At 42.2% G+C, this 22,777-nt stretch overlaps 1 protein-coding gene across 3 annotated transcripts in view; it reads right to left on the minus strand.

Moving 5' to 3' along the window:
* cluha (clustered mitochondria (cluA/CLU1) homolog a) overlaps window positions 1–22,777 on the minus strand; it is a 97,849-nt gene that overhangs the window by 59,445 nt on the left and 15,627 nt on the right. For all 3 annotated transcript variants that reach the window (XM_072242920.1, XM_072242921.1, XM_072242919.1), the window contains exons 2-5: window positions 10,956–11,146; window positions 3,871–4,042; window positions 2,519–2,662; window positions 436–563 (exon numbers count right to left, since the gene is read on the minus strand). In XM_072242920.1, the coding sequence (XP_072099021.1) occupies window positions 436–563; window positions 2,519–2,662; window positions 3,871–4,042; window positions 10,956–11,146 (635 nt within the window). The remainder of the gene's footprint in view (window positions 1–435; window positions 564–2,518; window positions 2,663–3,870; window positions 4,043–10,955; window positions 11,147–22,777) is intronic.

The following is a 22,777-nucleotide window of genomic DNA, read 5'->3' on the forward strand; positions in this document are numbered from 1 at the left end:
CAAATTCCTTACAGGCAGTGGTGGGAATTGAACCTGAATCACTGATACTGTAAAGCGCTGTGCTAATCACAATGCTACCGTGCCGCCTCGACCCTTTAGACTACTCACAAGGTAACACTACAGCTATGCTGCACGCATCTAAAACAAAGGCCAGTGGCAGACACCAAACACAAGTGATGCTGGACTGACAGTTTCCAGCACTGCCCAGTAGCACAACACATACAAGAGCAACAACCTCAATGGCTCACATTCACATAATGATACATCACCAGCACAACCTCAAGGCAAATATTTTTTGTACATTGATCAAGAAGTTGTTGAACTGAAACACTACCTCCTGTCCACTGATGCTGCCAGCTGTGCTGGGTGTATTCGCCCTTAACTGCTTTCAAGTTCCCACTTTTCAGCATTGGCAGCACGTTGCTTTCAGCTTACCTTTGCATCCTTGGTCTGTGGCTGGAGGAAGAGCAAAGGGCGCTCCTTGCTGCCAGGGAGGATGTGTTCTGGAGGCGTGCAGTCTATTTGCTCTAATTCAGAACCTTTCCTTTTACGCTTTCCACTCTCTTTAAAAAAAAGTTTTCAAAACTAAAATAAAATGGGTGAATTTAATGCTTTTGATTAGAAGTGATAAAATCACTTTTTAAGCAGTGTTCTCAGACTTCAGCAGAACACAAATGATGGACAAGGTTAATATTGAGACGAAATTTGTAGCTAAAAATCAGGCACTTTATTGCACAATTTACTTGCAGTTATGACTCCTTTGTCACCCGCCACCTCTTGAAACCAAAGCTCCTGTCACAGCTGTCAATCAACTGCCAGACGATCAGTGTAGAAATCAAACATCTGTACAGCTGAACAACGCTAGTCAGTGCTGACTATTCCCACCCCCACTTCATGAAGAGCAATCACACAACGGTCAACAGCTCAATCCGCACGGAAATGAAAGATTCCCGCCGACTGCAAGGTCCGCCATTGTAAATTGCAAAAACAACCAGATTGTGGAATTCCATTAGCTTTAATAAAGCACAGTTTAATAACCAGAGTTAAAAATTACTGACTATTTTCTTCTTTCCCCAGGGCATCTGCTTGTGGACTGCTCCAAAAGCAGTCCTTCAAGTGACAATTATTCATACACTAGACAGGCAGCTGCTGTTCAAGTCCCCAGCAGTATTAAACACACACTCTCATACTCGCCCACCAGTTGAGAGGGGTGGCAATGGATACACTGGGCAATGAAGGGGAGCCTTCACATCATCCACCCCACTCTCTTTTAATGTTTTTAATCCACAGGATTCTCCAGCAGTTAACTTGAAGGCTGAGTTGGTGGGAAGGAAGGCAAATGCGATGTCAGCATTCATTTCAAAAGGATTAGAATATGAAAGGAAAGATGTGATACTGAGGCTTTATAAAGGCATTGATCAGAGTTTTGGGCCCCTTAAGAAAGGATGTGCTGACTTTGGAGAGGGTTGTAGGAGGTTCGCGAGAATGATCCCGGGAATGAAATGCTTAACGTACGAGTAGAATTTGATGGCTTTGGGCCTGTACTCATGGCAGCTTTTTTCAAAAAATGGTGGAGGAGGGGGAAAAAAAAAAAGGGAAGGAAATCTCATTGTAACCTACCAAATATGAATGGATGTTTCCTATAGTGGATGGTCTAGCATCGGAGGACACTGCCTCAGGACAAATAGGTACAAGAACAGTTTCTTTCCGTATGCCAGTCTGAATTTTAGTTTATTATGAACCAAGTCCACTTATACATATACAGGTATATCTCATTGTATATAGTTCACAATTATTTGCACTATTGTTTTGTTTGCTTTTTGATTCTGTACAGCGAGAGCTCAGGGCATCAAATTCCCTGTATGTGTCCACATACTTGGCGATAATAAAGGATTCTGATTTTGATTCTGAATAGAGGGATATCCATTTACAAGAGAGATGAGGAGAAATTTCTTTATACAGAGGGTGGAGAATCTGTGAAATTCATTGTCACACACAGCTGTGGAGGCCAAGTGAATGGATATATTTAAAATGGAGGTCGATAGTCAGGATGTCAAAGGTTATGAGGACGGTAGGAAAAATGGAGTTGAAAGGGATAGCAAGGTCAGCCATGAAAGAATGGCAGAGTACACTCGATTGGCCAAACTGCCCGATTCTCTTCTGGGTCTTACGGTTTTAAGACCACCTTCAGCTGCCTAATGAAATATCTCAAGTTCTAACAATCTTTCATGTTGCCCTCTGGAAGATTTCTCTAAACCAACCAGACCCTGTAAAAGTGTACATCTAATATCAGAGTTTATTTTCTATAAACACTTCCTGTCTACTTTACAAATTGTATAGGGATAGGTTCTAGATATACATTAAAGTAACATCTACAGCCTGCTAAGAGTAACTAGCAAGTCAAGCTATGACAAACAAAGTCATGCTCTGCTGGGAGCAGGACCTCGTCAAAGCCTTTAAGAATATACTTCTTGTTTCACAGTCCACTACCTATCCACACCACCGTCCAATTTCTTACCTCCCAAATCCCCCTCGGTGAATGTGCTCAGGAATGATAAGGAATTGCAGTCCACACCATTGTAGGAATCAGATGGATCCAAGCTCTTTAGAAGGTCTCTGATATGCCGCACGTGTATTCGGGCTTCCCGGACCGTGTAAGGTTCTTAGAAAATGCACATGCAACAAAAATAGAATGACTAATCTGCTCCACTTCAGCTCTTCTTCAACACAACTCAAAACAGAATGAAAAACCTGTTCAGCCCATTTTAAAACCGCAAACACGGGGAATTCTGCAGATGCTGGAAATTCAAGCAACACACATCAAAGTTGCTGGTGAACGTGACGAAGGGTCTTGGCCTGAAACGTCAACTGTACCTCTTCCTAGAGATGCTCCTGGCCTGCTGCGTTCACCAGCAACTTTGTGTGTTCAGCCCATTTTATTAAATTTCTAAATCCCAGCGAGCTACTCAGTTTAGCTGCTTATTGTTTAAGTGTTCCTCATCTTACCCGAAAATTAACTTATTCTTCAACATTCACATTTACTGATCACACCTAACTGCCCCTGAACTCAGTTGGCAGTTACCAGACCCACCCATATGGTTTCACATACATATGCAAGGCATTGTATTTTGTCTCTGAAGATCTACTAATGAAGCGTAAACAGAAGAGATTCTCCAGATGCTGGAAATTCAGAGTGACATGCACAAAATGCTGCAAGAACTCAGCAAGTCACATAGCATCTATGGAGAGGATTAAAAAGAGTCAACTTTTTGAGCCGAGACCCTTCATCAGAACTGATGAGTTTCTCCAGCACTTAGTGTCTGACTAAGGAAGCTATAATTATGGCTTCACATATATTGTTACAAGTGATAAACTTTTTGTTTTATTTCTCCAGATTATTTACATTTAGTTTTCCTGAATACACTGGTGAATTTGAACTCTCAACTCTGGATCAATGTCAAGACCAAAACAGGAAGAGCCTTAACCAATATGCTTCAATACCGATTTTAATCTTTTGAAGTCTGAAACATAGAAAACCTACAGCACAATACAGGCCCCTTGATTTGAAATATTTTCAGAAAAATGATTTTGTAACTAGTTCTTAACTGCCTTCTTTCCAAACTGAAATATCCACATTTCTCCCCTTTTCTCAACAATCCCCCCCCTTCACATGGCATCCACCAAGACCAGAAGGCAATGTTCACAGTGCAACTTGAACAACTGACAGTAGTGCTTACGATGCCAACATAATAGGACTCAAGCTCAGATTTCCTGACAAATTTTGTTTAATTCCCAGCTGCTATACCTAGTTCTGCCTGATCCTAAAGTTAACATTAATACACTGTATGGTATGGTATGCCAAGTCAATACCTTCCACCACTTTCAGATTAGAGCCTTCTTGTAGGCCTTCAATTGACTTGAGCTCAGAGAAGTTGTCCAGAACATTTCCATCGAGCTGCAGAGAGAAGCAGGTCCGATGACAAGTATCCTCTCTGTCCATAAGAACTTGATGGATCTCCTGCACCATCTCCTGAGGAGAAACCTATGCCCAAAACAAAACAAATTAGGAAATACAAGTTTTGTTTGATACAGGGACTCTTTTTTATTAAAAAAAGCATGGCCATGGAGTGAAATAAATACAATATCCAACATAAATTGAAATTGATATAAAACCAGGAAAATAGTGGAAACACTTGGCAGGTTAGGTAGCATTATTGGTAAAAATAAAGAGTTAATTTTTCAGTAAGTTTGTTTTCTCTTCTTCCCAAATTTCAATGAGAGGTCTTTGATTTGTTTTCCCTCCACGAATGCTGCCTGACTTGCTGAGTGTTCTTAGCATTTCCTGCTTGTATTTCAGATTAATAAAGTCTGTTTTTTCTCCCCGAGTTTCAACTTTGCTAGAGTGACAGAGTGGCACAGAGGGAGAAATAGAGAGGTTTTGGCCACAACAGATAACACCCCATTCACCAATGGCAGGCAGTAATCAATAGCACTGATTCCAATGTTCTTCTTGAATTTGCGTAAGAAAATATATCTCAGGGTTGTATATGGTGACATACATGTACTTTTGAGTATTGAAAATCAGAATTACAACAAGATCATACAAGCCAGGACTAGCAATAAACGTCTTGCCCTCAAGTCAACTCTACAATTTAATATCATGGGATGCTCTGAAAGCTGTCTCAACTTGACTTTCCCATTTGACCTGCAGTTACCTTACCCCCATTGCTTGTAGGTGACTCAGAATATTTAAAGTTTAAATTCTGGAGGAAGCATCCACTCTACATCCACCCCGTCAGGATATTGAGAAATTCTTGGAGGCTAAAACTGGGCAAGGTCTTGAAGGATCTTTGAGTGGTGGTGTTATTCCAAGAATTGAAATTACCTGTTGTTCTGGAGCTGCTCCGGCCTATGGTCAGGCCACACTTAGATCCCCTCCAGTTCGCCCACCAGCCCCTACTAGGAGTTGAGGATGCCATTGCCTACCTGCTGAACCGTGTCTACGCCCACCTGGACAAGCCAGTGAGCACTGTGAGGGTCATGTTTTTTGACTTCTCCAGTGCGTTCAACACCATTCGCCCTGCTCTGCTGGGGGAGAAGCTGACAGCGATGCAGGTGGATGCTCCCCTGGTGTCATGGATTCTTGATTACCTGACTGGCAGACTACAGTACGTGTGCTTGCAACACTGTGTGTCCGACAGAGTGATCAGCAGCACTGGGACTCCACAGGGGACTGTCTTGTCTCCCTTTCTCTTCACCATTTACACCTCGGACTTCAACTACTGCACAGAGTCTTGTCATCTTCAGAAGTTTTCGGATGACTCTGCCTTAGTAGGATGCATCAGCAAGGAAGATGAGGTTGAGTACAGGGCTATGGTAGGAAACTGTCACATGGTGTGAGCAGAATTATCTGCAGCTTAATGTGAAAAAGACCAAGGAGCTGGTGATAGACCTGAGGAGAGCTAAGGTACAGGTGACCCCTGTTTCCATCCAGAGGGTCAGTGTGGACATGGAGGAGGATTACAAATACCTTGGGATACGAATTGACAATAAAGTGGACTGGTCAAAGAACACTGAGGCTGTCTGCAAGAAGGGTCAGAGTCGTCTCTACTTCCTGAGGAGACTGAGGTCCTTTAACATCTGTCGGACGATGCTGAGGATGTTCTACGAGTCTGTGGTGGCCAGTGCGATCATGTTTGCTGTTGTGTGCTGGGGCAGCAGGCTGAGGGTAGCAGACACCAACAGAATCAACAAACTCATTCGTAAGGCCAGTGATGTTGTGGGGATGGAACTGGACTCTCTAACGGTGGTGTCTGAAAAGAGGATGCTGTCTAAGTTGCATGCCATCTTGGACAATGTCTCCCATCCACTACATAATGTACTGGGTGGGCACAGGAGTACATTCAGCCAGAGACTCATTCCACCGAGATGCAGCACGGAGCGTCATAGGAAGTCATTCCTGCCTGTGGCCATCAAACTTTACAACTCCTCCCTTGGAGGGTCAGACACCCTGTGCCGATAGGCTGGTCCTGGACTTATTTCATAATTTACTGGCATAATTTACATATTACTATTTAACTATTTATGGTTCTATGACTATTTATTATTTATGGTGCAACTGTAATGAAAACCAATTTCCCCCTGGGATCAATAAAGTACGACTATGACTATTAACTATCATTTTTGACAAATCAACCATTGAGAAAAACCTGCCACTTTCAAAGTTTATACATGGGTAAGCTCCTCGAATTCCTACAAGGGTGCTCGACTGAAGCTTAAAAATTAACCTTTTCTTCCTCCTTATTTCATAACATTTTTGTTTCCTTTCTCCAATTGGTCGCGTTAAAGCAATGACAAACAGAGGATACTGCTAACCCTAGCCTGTAAATTGAGTACTCAGTACGCTGATCAATATCACCTCTGGACCCTGTGATGAACACAACCCACTGCAGGTCTGAATACGATTTGCTTACTTTTATTACTTGCATGATTTGCTTCTTTTCTCTCTGCACATTGAGTGTTTGGCAGTCTTTTTTTTTTTTAAATGGGTTCTATTGGGTTTCTTTGTTTTGTAGGGAGACAAATCTCAAGTTTGATTGTGGGAACACAGACTTAAATTGAAACCTATCGAATATTGAGAGACCTAGATAGAATGGAGTGGATGTTTCCTACAGTGGGAGAGTCTAGGATCAGAGGATGCAGCCTCAGAATAGAAGGATGTCCCTTTAGAAAAGAGATGAGGAGGAATTTCTTTAGCGAGAGGGTGGTGAATCTGTGGAATTCATTGCCAGACAGCAGTGGTGGTCAAGTCACTGGGTATATTTAAAGCAGAGGTTGGCAGGATCTTGATTAGAGAAGGCAGGAGAATGGGGTTGAGATGATTTACTGGCAGAGCAAACTTGGTGGGCTGAATGGCCCCGTGTCTTAAGACAGCCATGGAAACCATCACTGAATTGGTGTGTGGCTGATAAGCCTCTCTTCTTTCCATCGCTTCCAGAAGCTTACCACACCTTTTCACTGGGAAGCAGTGGAGGTTTGTGTCCTCACCACTACCACCTGCCCCTAACTCTAATAACTCTGCTGTATATCCCATCCAAACGATCCTTTCTTTACTTTAATTATAGTTCATTTAGTCTTGTCATTCGCCATCTTGGTACTTAATCATCTCCTGCTGTCCACCTAATCACAGACCTCCTTCTGCCATCTGAAGGGAATCTGGAATGTTATTCCCACAGCTATGGCTAATACAAGGGGACATAACTTTACTGTACTGGGATAAAGGGGATGTCAGGGGCAGGTTTTTATTTTACACAGAGCTTAGGTATATGGAACGCACTGCCGGGGGTGGTGGTAGAGGTAGGTACATTAGGAACATTTAACAGACTTTTAGATGGGTACATGGATGAAAGGAAAATAGAGGGTTATGTGGATGGAAGTGTCAGATTGATCTTGGGAATAGGAGTAGGTTAAAGAGTTAGCACAACATCAGGGGCCAAAGGGCCTGTGCTGTGCTGAGCTGTTCCAAGTTCACACTCCACCTTCCATGAGAAATTCACATTTCTCAATTTTATTTTGACACTTTTCTTTTGTTTACGTCTGATACCATTCAGTGAGCTGGGCCGCCGGGCAAATGAAAGAAGCTGCACTTTAGAGTCTAAAAGCAGCTGTAGTTTGCTTGCACGTTGCCCCCATCAATCATCAAAATTGTGAAAAATCTGCAAGTAACAATGTACTTCATGGCCAAAGTCGTCAATGTCATAATATAGCAAACATGACATTCCTACATTATAACAGTAGGATATAATCGAGGAATTATTCTTGTACCCCTATCAATAATGTTATAGAAGCTATTTTCACTACAAAGAGCAGTGATAAAGACACATTACTTTTTTTTTTAAAAACTGATGCTAAGGCAGGAATTCCATGGTATAAATCTTCTTTATACCATGGACCAACACCATTAAGCAAGGGCTCTGTGGACTGCAGGTTGAGAATCTCCATGCTAAGGTAAACAAACACGACTCCCTGCTCTTCTTCAGATCAGTGGTATCAAGTCTTTTGCTTCCATTCAAAAGAACAGACAGGCTTTCCTCGTCTCAAAGGAAGATACCGCAGACAGAAGCACTCCCTCCGTAGTGCTTGGGGTCTCAGCCTGGACTTGGTGACACGAACGGAGCCGTGGCTATATATGGTAGTCATGGGCTGTAGGTGGAGCTTGGTTCATTGACTATGAAAATTAGAATGATTTAAACCAAGGTGACATTGAAGGCCCTCAGCTGGGAAACACTGCTGCAATACAGCTGCTCCTCAAATGAAACCCAGCAGTGTTCCACGTCGACACTGTCTGCACTCACTTCCCTTACTAACCCTGCTTCCAGCCCCTCGTAGTAGCTTCCAACTGGGAAATCCTGGGAGCCAACTCAGCCATTATTACATTTGCACACATGGCATCTAAAGCAGTTATAATTACCGTCCGAGCCAGAATGATGCCAGCTGTCCTTCCTTGGCATTCCAGAGGTGGAAGAAATCAGAAAATGAATTACGTTGATTTGGACCATATGGTCGCTAACTAATCCCAACAGATTCAACTCTGAAAGAGTTAACCTTAAAGTCTGCAAGTGCCGCATCTATTCCCAACACTTGTTGCGGACTTCATCACAAGTGCAGCTAGGAATGTTCCATGAGCCCTCACTTAAGTATGCACTTGCTTACTGAAAGCAGAAAATACCAAGGTTCGACTCAAAGCTTGCACGATCATTACCACTTCCCTAAACGTACTCAAGAGCTTAGGAACACTGCAAAAAATAAAAAACAGACCAAACGTACATTCAGGCCAGGTATGTGGAAGCTTACCACAAGCACCTTCTAAAGCAGAAGCAGCTGGAGGTGTTGTGGGACAGGATTAAAAAAAATGTGACCTCAGAATCTGTGGTTTTCACCAAAGAACCTACTAGGTTGGCTGATCACAGATTCAGCAGCAGTGTTAGAATTTTTACTCAAAAGGAATCGGTTAATGACTCCTAAACCAGGGCAAGATATTAGCATAGATTGAGAAGGTTTTTAAAAAAAAAAAAAGAGAGACTATGAATAAACAGGTTATTTGCAACTTGGTAGCATGTAATTGATGAAGGGTGGAAAGAACCAGTGTTTGGCCCTTAACTATATAAAATTTATTTCAATCTTAAATAAGGAGACTGAATGTAACCTATACATATTTGTTGCTGAAACAAAGCCAAGTCAAAATGTATATTATTATGAGTGGTAGAACAGAGGCATGGTGGCGGGGTGGAGATACGTCTCTACCAAAGGAGGTGCAAGGTGCTCCTTCCCTCCGCTAGCCTGCGGGTCACCCTTGGGCAAGGTGTAGCAGCTGCTTAGCCCCTCCAATCATGTGAAGCCATGAGAGTAGGTGGTGGATGGTCATACAAACCGCTGCTGCATACCTCAAGTCCTGGTTATGCAACCACTGATGTCAGACAATCTCTGAGGAGTATTGATAATGGATGAGGTCACCCACCTTTATAAAGATACTGTCCAGAAGGTGGCAATGGTAAACTATTTAAGAGGAGAAATTTGCTAAGAACAATTATGGTCATGAGACCATGATCACCTATGTCACATGACACAACACATGATAATAACGAAGACACCAGCTAGTTAAGTGGTTGAACAAAACAGTGGCAGATGGAAGTGTACCCTGCAGAAAGGTAATCACCCATTTTGAGAGGATAAGGTTTGAAAACCAGCTGAGTAAATAGATAAGAGAATGATTAATGAAGAGTAAGGGAGTCTCAAGGTGATGATACAGCACTCCTGGTAAAAATTCAGATTTGAGTACCTAGTCAGCAAGAATAAGGTTTAGTCAAGGGTAAGGAGCTCTCCTGCTCTCATTTCTTATTGTAGAATCAGAAAGATGACAACATTGAAGGCAATCATTCTGCTCAGCAAGTCTGTTATCTGCCCCAGCAAATCATTTCAGATCACAAGCACTTGCTGTGCATAAACTTCACCCTCATACCACTTTCGATTCTTTTCCAAAAGTCTTCATTCTACATCCTTAAGAACTGTTTGAAAATCACCCCTCCCATAGACTTCACATTTCCTGTGGTGTGGTTTCCTCAGGCATCTTGACAGTGAGAAAGCAACTAGCCATTTCATCAGGTATTCAAATTCGCTTCCAAAACTTTACCTTGATTTATCATCTTCAAGAGCTTCCTGAAAAATCCACCAAATTTACCACTTTCCCATTACAACCTCAACTTGCCTTCAAAGTCTGTCACCCCGATCTGTGAAATTCTTAAATCTGTTTTATTGATATTATTGAGCTCAGGGAACTATCTAAGATGCTAGATCGACTAACCAGTGTGAAGAACATGGAAGTCCCTTTTTGGAGGAAAATTTGACACAATAACGCCATCATTTTTATACAGAGGAGCACAGGTTTGGTACCCATTACTGAAGTGTCCTGTTTATTTTATGTTTCCAGAGTGTTACTTTCTCTCCTTGAAGTTTACAAATTTTAGGAAAAAGGCAAAAAAAACCCACTGTCATTCCTGCCTGTGGCCTTCAAACTTTACAACTCCTCCCTTGGAGGGTCAGACACCCTGAACCAATAGGCTGGTCCTGGACTATTTCCTGGCATAATTTACATAATATTATTTAATTATTTATGGTTTTATATTGCTATATCTATACTCCATTCTTGGTTGGTGCAACTGAAACAAAACCCAATTTCCCTTGGGATCAATAAAGTATGACTATGACTATGAGCTAAATGGCACTTACACACAAAAAAAGACCATTCAGCCTTTCAAACCTGTTCCACCTTTCAATACAATTATCCAATACCAAGTTTCTCCTTGGATGGGTTTTACGTATGAATAGTTTGAGGATGCTTATAAAACCCACTGGGTTTCCTTAAAACTAGCTGAACTTTGGATTGCTATGACACTCACCTGCAGATCGAATGGTTCTATCCCCGGGGCATGTATCTTAACAGTGAATCCTGTATCCTGGATAACGATGACTTCTTGCTCATTCCCATCATCTGCACGAGTCTCACCATCTCCTTTCTCATTGTGGCTATCTGCCTCTGGATGGCTGTGTCCGCTGTCTCCATTCACTAAAGGCATGGCTGAAGAATGTGCTAAAGACAGAAAATAGACAAACAACACGCTCAACACCTCCAATAGCTAACATATTAGTTAGACTAAACTATCAAATGAATGATAATCACTTGCCAGTGGGTCTCATCATCACTGCAATAGCAGAATAGGACTTTGTCTCTAACACCATTCGAATATATCAAGACCGTCCAGCTCTCAGGAGAATGAAATGCCCCTGATTATTCCATTAACAACCCAATGCAAGAGAAAGATTCTTCTTCAAATCATGTTCTATGAACTGGAAGCAGCAAATAGTCTGGCAACCCTTCGAGCATTCAACAACAACACACCACATTATAAACATTCCACAGATGCTGGAAATCCAGAGCAACACACACAAAATGCATTTGTGCGTGTAACACATTACTCTCCCTCAATAGCCTCCTGCATTAACCCTTGGCCCTTGACTCTTAGATTCTTTCCTGAACATGTTCAGTGACTCAGAATCTACAAAATTAAGGCAGAGAGTTCCACAGAGTTGTAACTATCTGCAAGAGGACACTACTAAATAGTCCTTGTCAGAAGATTGTCACCTTGTCATGGTGAAGAGGCTAGTGAGTTCCTGAGATTAATAGCATCTAAAACAGCGGTCCCCAACCACCAAGCAAAGCATGTGCTATCGGGCCACGAGGAAACAATATGATTTGGCAATATGAAACGATACGAGTCAGCTGCACCTTTCCTCATTCCCTGTCACGCACTGTTGAACTTGAAATAACCTACCAAATCATACCAAGTAACACAAAAGCTATAATAACACTAACATATAGTAAAAGCAGGAATGATATGATAAATACACAGCCTATATAAAGTAGAAATATTGTAGGTACAGTGTGGTTTCACATAACAGAAAAAATCGGGACGATTAAGCCAAAACCAATTTGTAGAAAAAAAATCCGCACGTACACATCATGTATGTGCACACAGGTGCCCACGCTAGGCTTCATGGTCATGGTAGTCTTTCCTCGGGGTAAACACAAGTGTCCCATATCTGACTGCTACTTTTGTCCCTTGTGCACAAGAGAGCACGTGAGAGAGAGCGCGAGAGAGCGCGTGAGAGAAAAAAAAAAAGTTGGCAACCCTACTTGAACACCTGCTTCAGAGTTTAGATCCTGCTATGGTCATCCATGGAGGCAAGGTCAAGTGGAAGGTTCCAGACAGAATGATCCAACTAAGACCTCAGCAGTGGAGCTGGCAGAAGATGGCACATCACAAGGGCAGTGAAAGGGTCCCCAGTCTTCTTGCATTCCACACCACTGAACCCTGACCCCGACCTGTCAAACATGTAGTAGCTGCCCATGCATCAGCCTCCCCATGTTAAGCAAAATTACGCACAGGCCTTCTCCATTAAGGGAATCCACCCTACTCATTAAAAAGGCAGTTGCTTATTCTGAAACACAATCCTTCATCCAAAAGGAATTTTTCCACATTATTCTAACCTGCCTTCCAAGCATGTTTTAATGAAGTCACTTCACATTCTTCTAAAGTCTGGGAAAGGTAGGCTTAACCTACTTTTAAGAGAAGCTATCTGTGCCCAGTTGCTGTAGTGGGACATTATACCTGATTATTAGCCCAGCCCACTGCATTACCAGCCAAAGCTTAACGATCAGGTTTTTTTCTGCCAGATGTTCTTTGAAAATAGACTGAAATGCGTTATATGCGTCAAGGGCCAATGGTCCAAGGGTGTGCTGGGGGCAGCCCGTGAATGTCACCATGCTTCCGGTACCAACGTAGCATGTCTGCAACTTACTAGCCCGAATCCATGTGTCTTATTTCTGGAATGTGGGAGGAAATTGAAGCATCCAGAAGAAACCCATACATATAAAGATACATACTCCTTACAGACAGCGACAGACACTGAAGCCAATGTAAAGCATTTTGCTAAATACTTAGCTCCTGTACCAAACCATAAAATAATCAATATTAATATATCCAAGTTGTGAAAGCTAGTGCAAATCTATTGATCTCCTTGGAAGGGGAGTTTTTGGTTTTTTTTTTGTGTGGGTGAGGGCAGGGGTTGATGTTCTCCTTTCAATGATTTCCCTGTGTTTTTTGTCTCATGACTCTCTGGAGAGGACTAATCGCAGCTGTGTACTGCATACATATTTTGATAATAAATGAACCTTTGAAGAGGAAACAAATGAAGGAGATAGGAATAGAGTTAGATGACAAAGGATAGAGGGATTGAATGGAAAATCACCTGGAGTATAAACAGATTGGGTTGAAGAGACAATGTGCATATGATTCTTTGAATTCAGAAATTAAATTAAATTCAGAAACACAGTCAGGGTGGAGGAAGGAAGATTTAAAAACCTCCACAAAATAAATCAACTCACAAGAGCAAGTTTCAGCTCTCTCAAGTGAAACAGATGTTGTTAAATATATTACTAGTTGAATACAGTTTCAATCACACAAAAGAAATGTTTAATATGAGGGGGTATAATTTTAAATTCACCCAAAGACAGTGTAGGGAGTGATGTCAGAGGTATGTTTATCTTTTTTTTAAATTAGAGAGGTGAGTGCGAGGAACGCACTGCCAGGGGTAGTGGTAGAGGTAGATAAATTAGGGACATCTGAGATGCTTAGATAAGCGCATAGATGATAGAAAAATGAAGGGCTATGTGGGAGAAAAGGGTCAGGTTTATCTTGGAGTAGGTTAAGAGGTCAGCACAATATTGTGAGCAGAAGGTCTGACTTTTCTATCATTTAAGTTCTGTAACTTAGTTTGAAATTTATTGTGATCAAATAGCTTACCAAAATTTTTCAGATTTCATAAAATAATTGAGAAATAGTGCAGCATACAGATGGTGCAGCGTGATTTGCCACGCTGAGCAAAGACTTTCTGGTGTGCGTGAACTTTTGTAAAAACAAAAAAAAAAACACTGGATGACAGGATTACCTCTAAGCTTACGCAAAATGAACCTGGTACGTCAAGTTTCCACTTGCACAATTCCAACTAACAGGCCAAGGTAAAAACGGAGCAGGCTACTGTTCAATAAGGAAAGTAAATTTTGTTATTGAGAAACATGGCACCAGCAATATGGATTACTAATACTCAGTTACCCAATCTCGTCAGATCACACATGGTGGGGCCTTGCTCTCACAATCCACTTGCTGTACATTGGTTTGGCCCTCTCATAATATTATAAACCTCTATCAGATCTGTCAACAGCTTCCATTACTCCGGAGAAAACAATCCAAGTCTGTCCAACCTCTAATCCAAGTAAACCTCACCTGCACCCTCACCAAAGCCTCCACATTCTTCCAATAATACCATGACCAGAACTTCAGGATCAGGTTTAATATCGTATGTCATGAAATTTGTTCCTTTGCAGAACAGTGCAATACAGAAAAAAAAATTTCTTCTTGTGATAAAAAAAAAATTAACTGTTGCAAGAAGAGAGCCAAAATAGTGAGGTATGGTTCATGGGTTGCTTCAATGTCCATTCATAAATCTAATGGCAGAGGGGGGAAAAAAGCTGTTCCTCAAATGTTGAGCATGGGGTGTGTCCTGGGTGATGGGTGGGGGGGGGGGGGAGAAGATGCATGATGATGGAGGCCATCTTTTTGAGGCATCGCCTTCTGCAGGTGTCCTGGATACTGAGGAGGCTGGTGCCCACGGTGGGATTGGCTGAGTTTGCAACCCTCTGCAACCTTTTCCGATCCTGTGCAGTAGAAACACCATTCCAGACGGTGGTAAGAGCTATAGAAATTTGCAAGATGCAAGGATGTCAGAAAACCTCCTTCCCATAATGGAGCCTAGTCAATGGAGTGAAGAGCATTCTTCCAGTACATAAAGTATATCCACATTACTGATTCCACTCAATATTACCTGGACATGTTATGCTACCCTTCAGGTGACAGAAGCAGATGAGAACATGGAAATACAGAAATATTAGTAGGACAGCAAGAATCAAGATTAACATGACCAGCAAATGCATAAACATACAGCAATTGAGACAACTGAAACCCAAGGTACACCCACAGTTTTTCCCCCACACTTAAGTGATTCAAGTCACTTAAGAGTTTAAAGCTACTGGTCCATGGCGAATGAGTTACAAGAGACCACAGATACTGGAATCGAGAGCAAGAAACAATGAATATCTATTCCTACACATTTTGGCACACACTCAGTGGCCACTTTATTAGGTACAGCTGCTCATTAACACAAATATCTAATCAGCCAATCATGTGCCAGCAACTCGTGCATAAAAGCATGCAGACATGGTCAAGAGGTTCAGTTGTTGTTCAGACCAAACATCAGAATGGGGAAGAAATGTGATCTAAGTGACTTTGACTATGGAACAACAATTGGTGCCATACAGGGATGTCTGAGTATCTCTGAAACTGCAGATTTCCTGGGATTTTCACGTATAACAGTCTCTAGAGTTTACATAGTGTGGAAAAACAAAATATCCAGCAGTTCTGTAGGTGAAAATACCTTAATAAGAGGTCAGAGGAGAATGACCAGACTGGTTCAAGCTGCCAGGAAGGCGACAGTAACTCAAATAGCCATGAGTTACAACAATGGGTGCAGAAGGGCATCTCTGAACCTTGAAGTGGATAGACTACAGCAGCACAAGACCATGAAAATACAGAAATATACTCAGTGTTCACTGTAATAGGCATCTCCCGTAACTACTAAAATGGGCACAGGGTACTTCTGTTTCCCATTATAGTTAAATGAACTTGGATTAGTAATACTTAATGAAGTATGATTGGTACAGAAGCATTTTAAAAAAAAAAGAAAGAAAGAAAGAAAGACAGACAGGCAAGTGGTGAAAGAGTCCAGAAGTGTGTTTTAAATACGGGACAAATTAACATTCTAGATTAGCCAAATGATTATCTTGGTGATGAACTATTTGGTAGTTGTGATAATTATACATATTTCATTGCACAAACATTTTAAGGATGCTTCAGGGAAAATTAAGCCCGAGACTACATGACATTTATCTTTTTCCATCTTGGGGTGAGATAAGGGAAATGAATGCATTATCACAGACATCTGCATCCTTCTCTGGGCTAATGAAACAGCAGTCAAACAACACAAAATTCACTCATGGCAGAGCATTTGGTTAATTGCCACTTCAATATTTCATGCAGAATTAACCATTTGATGACTGCAAGAAATTAACTCCTTTTATTTATTCACATTAATAAGTCACTGAGGATCCAACTGTGCACAAAATGCTTCAGATTACGAGACCACGATAAAAGGGCTGAGCAGAACTAGTGTGGACATGTTAGTGATGCAATGCATCTTAAGACTTAGAGTACTACAGCACAGAAAAAGGCCCTTTGGCCCATCTACTCCATGCTAAACTATTATTCTGCCTACTCCCATTGATCTGCACCTGGACCGTAGCACTCCATACCCCTACCATCCATGTACATATCCAAACATCTCTTAATTGTTAAAAATCGAACCTGCACCCATCACTTCCACTGGCAACCCATTCCACACACACACCACTCTCATGAAGTTCCCCCTCATGGCCCCCCCGTTAAACATTTCACCTTTCACCCTTAACTCATGACCTCTAGTTCTAGTCTCATCCAGCCTCAGTGGAAAAAGCCTGCTTGCTTTTACTCTATCTATACCTCTCAATTTTATATACCTCCAACAAATCTCCCCTCATTCTCCTGTGCTCCAGGGAATAAAGTCTAACCTCTATAAACAATATGGACTATTTCCTAAAGCCAACCCAATTGGCACAATCCAAGGGATACAAAGGGGTCATAGTTAAGTTATTGGACTTCTGATCCAAAGGCCTGGACTGATGACCAGGAGAAAGAAGTTCCAATCCTACTGATATTTTGAACTATAAAAGGGAGCATTCAGACAGAGGTAGGGTAGAGACCAAGTTCAGACCGGCTAAAAGCTTACAAATGCTGAAACTGGCAGAGACAAAACTAAGCATTCAAATTCAGTTCACTAGATGCATCCTTAAAGTTAGAACTAACACCAGACCATGAAACAACTAGACCTGCAAAGACTGATCCAGTTCATTAGTACCTTTTGTGGAAGGACATCTGCGGCCTGTCTGTTTCAAAATCACTACCACAGGGTTGGCCTTTGACTTCCTACAGAAATGGCCTAGCCACTTCAAAAGCAGCCAAGGCCAACCAATGAAAACTGGCCTTTGAGTGCATAAATTAAAAAGGAGCCGCAGACTCGGGAACTAGCAAGACTATTACCCTCCCCCCATCAAGCTAGATTTCAACATATTTACAATGCAATCCAAGACCTGATCATGGAGGCAGCAGTGGAGAAGAGAAGGGTGTCACGTGGTTAGCGCAAGGCAGTTATAGCTGGGGGCATTGGAGTTTGGAGTTCAATTTGTGTCGTAAGGAGTTTGTATAGTCTCCCCGTGACTATATGGGTTTCAAGTGCTCCAGTTTCCTCCCATAGTCCAAAGACATACCAGATAGTAGGTTTAATTGGTCATTGTAAAATGTCCTGTGATTAGGCTAGTTAGATAGGTGTGTTGCTAAGCAGTGCAGCTCTTTGTGGGAAAGGGCTGGCGGGGAGTTTCCCCACCTATTCCTGACATCTCTTAAGTCTTCTTTGCAAAGTGATTATTGCTAAAGATGGGTTGCAAGTACATTGTTCATTCCATTTCATGCTAACATTTTAACACCAGGATCAGGGACAAAATAATTGTGCATGATTTGGCCAGGGAATAAGAAAGGAATTCGGTTCTCTAGAGGTTACAATGTGCTATCCAATCACAAGAAAATAATTAAAAGCTGTCAAATATCACACTGAATAATTGGTCATGGCCAGAATTACTGCTGGCAGCTCACATCAGCTGGTCACAGATGCAGACTTCATATAATTAATAGGCCGCTTTAATCAAAGATCTTTATTGTGATTTTCCTTTCTCCCTTCCTTCATATCCACCTGACTCTGCGTGCAGAAGTCTCTTCCTCTTCCGGCGCTTTCTTAGATTTGCTTGTTCGCGGAGTCCCTTTGAAACCTGATAATCTTCCGAGGTAACCGAGAAATCCAATGAGCCTGGCAGCCGGTTGGCACACGGTATTTCCACGTCCTTCTGGTCCGGCAGCTTTCCATTCCCAACATTTGTTTCTGGAGCCAAATCCACCAAGCTTTTCACCGTTTCTTCTTTCCTCAAGCATGCGAAACAAGTCGTCGCAGCAAGAGTCAATAGTACAGGGGAGGCCTGTTTTAGTGAGTGACAAGCTAGGCAGCCAATAACATCATCTTTTACCGGATGATCATCGCAAGCTTTGGCGACCTGTTCTCTGCAGAGGTGCTGCAGTGGTGCTTTGGTTTTAAATTCAAAACGTTTGTCAGCTTTCTGCATGAAATCACACTCCTGGTTACAGCTCAATAATTCACTTGATGAATCCAAGCCAATAATTCCCTCTCCCACATCTGTTGTGTCAGCTTTTTCCAGGGGAGCCTCTTCACAACACAATCTGTTGTCTGCGCTGCAATTGGAGTACTCTGACTTTCCTCGAGCATGCCAAACTGGAGGCTGGCAGCCATGGTCTTTCACCTGTTTCGCAATCTCTTCAAGGGCAGAGGAAAGGTTGTTTGAGGTAGGAGGCAAGCACTGCGAAGCTGTTAAGTACACTGCACTATTCAAACCACTGTCCTTCTGGTCTGATAAAACCAAGTCTCCTTTAGCACCAGCAGAACACCTGTCCTTCAAGGCAGCGAAGTTGAGAGTTGAAGGCATTTTGTGCTTCAGGCTAAAGTTGCTGCTCAAGATAATGTCAGGGTAACCTTGTAAAGGCAGCTCCCCTGGCTCGGTTTTATCCAGGGCGGCAAAATTATTAGACGCAATGCAACGTTCTCCCTGAGAGGCAGACAACAGCGGAGAATAGTCGGTGCAAGGGTCTTCATGCTGTGGCCTCAATATCAAGTCTCTAAGAAGCCTGCAGCAAGCAAAAATGCTGTTTCCCATGACTGGCCAGTCATTTACTCACAGACTAGCAGTGCTGCTGATGAGGAGCGAGATTAAAAGCAAAACACAGAAAAGCTACTTGGTATGTGCTCCGAATGAACAGGATTTAGAGTGAACCCAGTTCCAAGCAGCAGCCTGCACCTCGAGCTTGCAGAGCAGGCAAAGGCAGTATCAGTCTGAACCGAGACAAAAAGCTTACCGAATATTTCCAGCAACCTAAAATAAAACTTCTCAGCAGCTGTGACAGCCAAGCTACCCACATGCCTCTGAACAGATCTCTCGCATGTCGGTACACTTCTACAGTGGACATCAAGGACACGGGTCCCGTAGAATATCCCGTCTCTTTGCATGTTGTGAAAATGAAAACAAAATTGTTGCCATCACTTGTAAAGCTGCCAATAGTTCGGCAGCGTTAACAAAAAAGCTCCCCGGCCCAGGGAAGATTGCTGTAATTTACTAAGATCCAAGTCACCTCAATCTCATAGAAAAAAAAAGGCCACTCAGCCATGTGGCGTGAGACCCATGCAAAACAGCCCTGTTCAAAGCTTCTGCTGGCACCAGCTGTGAGAAAATGGCAAAGGCACCATTTCTTCAGGAGCTGTAACTAGGGGGCCACTCACGCACACTAGCTTCCATTTGTGTCCGCACTGAGTCAGACTGCAAGACTTCTTATACAGAGCCTCAATACATTCAACACCAGATCAATTGCTGGCTCGAGTTAAACAACGGGGGAATATGAAGGGGGTCTTCTTCACTCAGAGAGTGGCCAGAGTGTGGAACAAGATGCCAACCGAAGTGGTGGACGCAGGTTTGATTTTGGCATTTATGAGAAACTTGGATAGGTGCATAAATGGGAGGGCCACGAAGGGCTATGGTCTGGGTGCAGGTTGATGGGATGAGACAGCATAATAGTTTGGCACAGAGTAGATGGACTGAGGGGCCAGTTTCTATGTTGTAGCATTCTATGACAGAGCAGTTATATGAGGGGTGATTGATAAGTTTGTGGCCCAAGGTAGAAGGAAATAAGTTATTATGCAGAAAGTTTTGAAGTTAATCACTCAAAGAGTTGAACTGCACGTGCATGTACTGAGAGCCGTATAACCCATCTCCTTCTACCTTAGGCCACGAAGTTATCAATCACCCCTGCTGTGGACCACTTCTGGAGATCCAAGATGCCGGCTTCTACAAAGAAGGGATCTGTATGCTCCACAACCGCTGGACTGAGTGTGTAAATGTAGGAGGGGCCTATGTTGAAAAATAAGTGTGCTAGGTTTTCTAAAATTGACTCCTTCTATCCAAGGCCACGAACTTATCAATCACCCCTTGTATGTTCAATAACAAAGATCTAGATTCAGCAAGTTTGAGATTTCAGGTCTGGTGCAATCTTGTTTGCCGATTATAAAAAGCAAATAAAATGACGACACTTAGGAGCAAACATTAATATTGTACATAACATGGTGGAAAGGCAAGAGGTTAACACACACTTCGACTTGTTCAACTTGTTCGTTGCAAAGTAATTCAGCCTGTGTGCATTAAAACTGATCTGCTTCATTCTTTCATATACCCAGAGACAGCCAGATTATCCTTACATCTTATACACACACCAGTGAGAACAGCAAACCTCACCCCCTAGGGGAAGCTCAAGAACTAATGCCGATAAGGAACAGAAATCAAACTCAATTCCCCGACGAAGTAGATCTCACAGTCCAGAACACTGCCATCTTTTCTCCACGTAATGCTGCAAGAATATTTCTTCAACTGGTCTTTAGGGAGACACGAGCTTGTCCTGGTAACAACCAGATTTATTTTTATTATCACACAAGTCCCTGTAATTTATTAGGCACATATTAAGACTCAGTGATAGGTTAAATAAATCTTTGAATGCAATACACTGCAGAGTGAAAAATGTCATGAACATTTAATGTCAATACATACATACCATGTAAATAAGGATTGGTGCTGAAACTAAGTATATATTTGAACAAATAGAGCATAAAACTCATTCAAATAGCTGCTTTCTTACATTTGACATTTTAAGCAATGCAAAAATAAATTTGATATTTTCTAAAAAATTAAATTCTTAAAATAGGACCTAAAATTTAATGGCAATTGTCCTCTCCCCTTTGAGCAGTGTTCAGCTGAGCAGGATGGCCTGTTGCTCTACAGCAGATTGAAACCACATTCCAGTTTACAGTATCTTGCTTCTCTTGCACTTTACATGTAGGACACAGGGCAGCATGGAAAAGGTCCTTCTACCCATGGTGACCAAGATAAAGTATACTTGCCCTTATCACTAAAAACACTACAAACTTTTTCGATACATCTAATGTACCCACCTAACCACTTCTTCCTCTGGCAATTGGGTCCAAATAGCTACGAACTGCTGTGTAGAAAAATGTTGCACCTCAAGTTCTTTTTAAACCTTCCTCACCTCTAACCTTAAAGCTATGTCCTCTAATTTCGATTCACCAACCCTCGGGGGGAAGAAAACCACTCACCCTAACTATGCCTCTCATGATTTTATATACGTATCTCTGTAAGATTATCCCTCCGTCTCATATGCTCCACGGAGTAAAGGGCCCAGACTCTCCTGCACTCCTTCCTCACCCACAGGCCACTGGATCAGTACGGGTACTGAACTCTTGTAGCCCACCTCCTGAATCCTAGCATTGGCCAATTCTGCCACTGTACCAACCTTTGGTATTGATCTGTCAGGAGCTAGATTTTCAGCCTTGTTGTTCTAGATGACTCAGGAGAACACCACGTGTTGCCCTGGTGACTCCTCCTTGGGTGGTCATCTGGGACTGAGGATTCATCTTCGAAGCTTAGGAGACCATTAGGAGATACTGTCAATGAGGCCAATGGTGCTGAGCAGAACAAGGAGGTAAGTTGTTTGTGAGGTGGTACATTCTGTCCAGCATCTACATCGGTCTTCTGTGATGCTGGCACATGGCTATGTGACTGACAACCATTGGAAATGTTCCTTTTCCATCCTGAAAAACCCAGGAATCATTGAGGGTGTTGCATATATACTAAGAGACCCTGAGGACATCCTTGTATCTTTTCCTTTGTCCATCTGGCAATGTCTTTCCAGGATAGCACTTGAAACAGAATCAGTCTTTCATGTATCTGATGTTGGGCACGTGAACAAGGAAATCATCAGTAAGAGCCTTAATGGATAGATTGAGCAGGCAGAGGATTTTTTCTAATAGTAGAAGAGTCTGGGACCAGAGGGCATGGCCTCAGAATAGAAGGACATCCCTTTAGAACAGAGATGAGAAGGAATTTATTTAGCCAGCGCACAGTGAAATCTATGGAATTCATTACCACAGGCAGTTGTGGAGACCAAGTCACTGAGTATACAGTATTTAAAACAGAGGTTGATAAGTTCTCCATTAGTAAGGGCATCAAAAGGTACATGGAGAAGACAGAAATGCAGTTGAGAGGGATAATAAAATTAGCCATGATGGAATGGTGCAGCACATTTGACAGGCTGAATGGCCTACTCTGCTCCCATGTCTTATGGTCTTAATGCTGGCTGGTAGAGGACAACAATGTTGTTTTGCTTATTCTTCCAATTGATATGACAGACTTTAACATGCCAGCTTAATGTAACAAATGAAGTATCCTATCTCTTCCCAATCTCATCATCCTATAAGTTTTACAACAGGTATTGAC

The sequence above is a fragment of the Mobula birostris genome, chromosome 25 (genome assembly GCF_030028105.1).
Source record: "Mobula birostris isolate sMobBir1 chromosome 25, sMobBir1.hap1, whole genome shotgun sequence".
NCBI lineage: Eukaryota > Metazoa > Chordata > Chondrichthyes > Myliobatiformes > Myliobatidae > Mobula > Mobula birostris.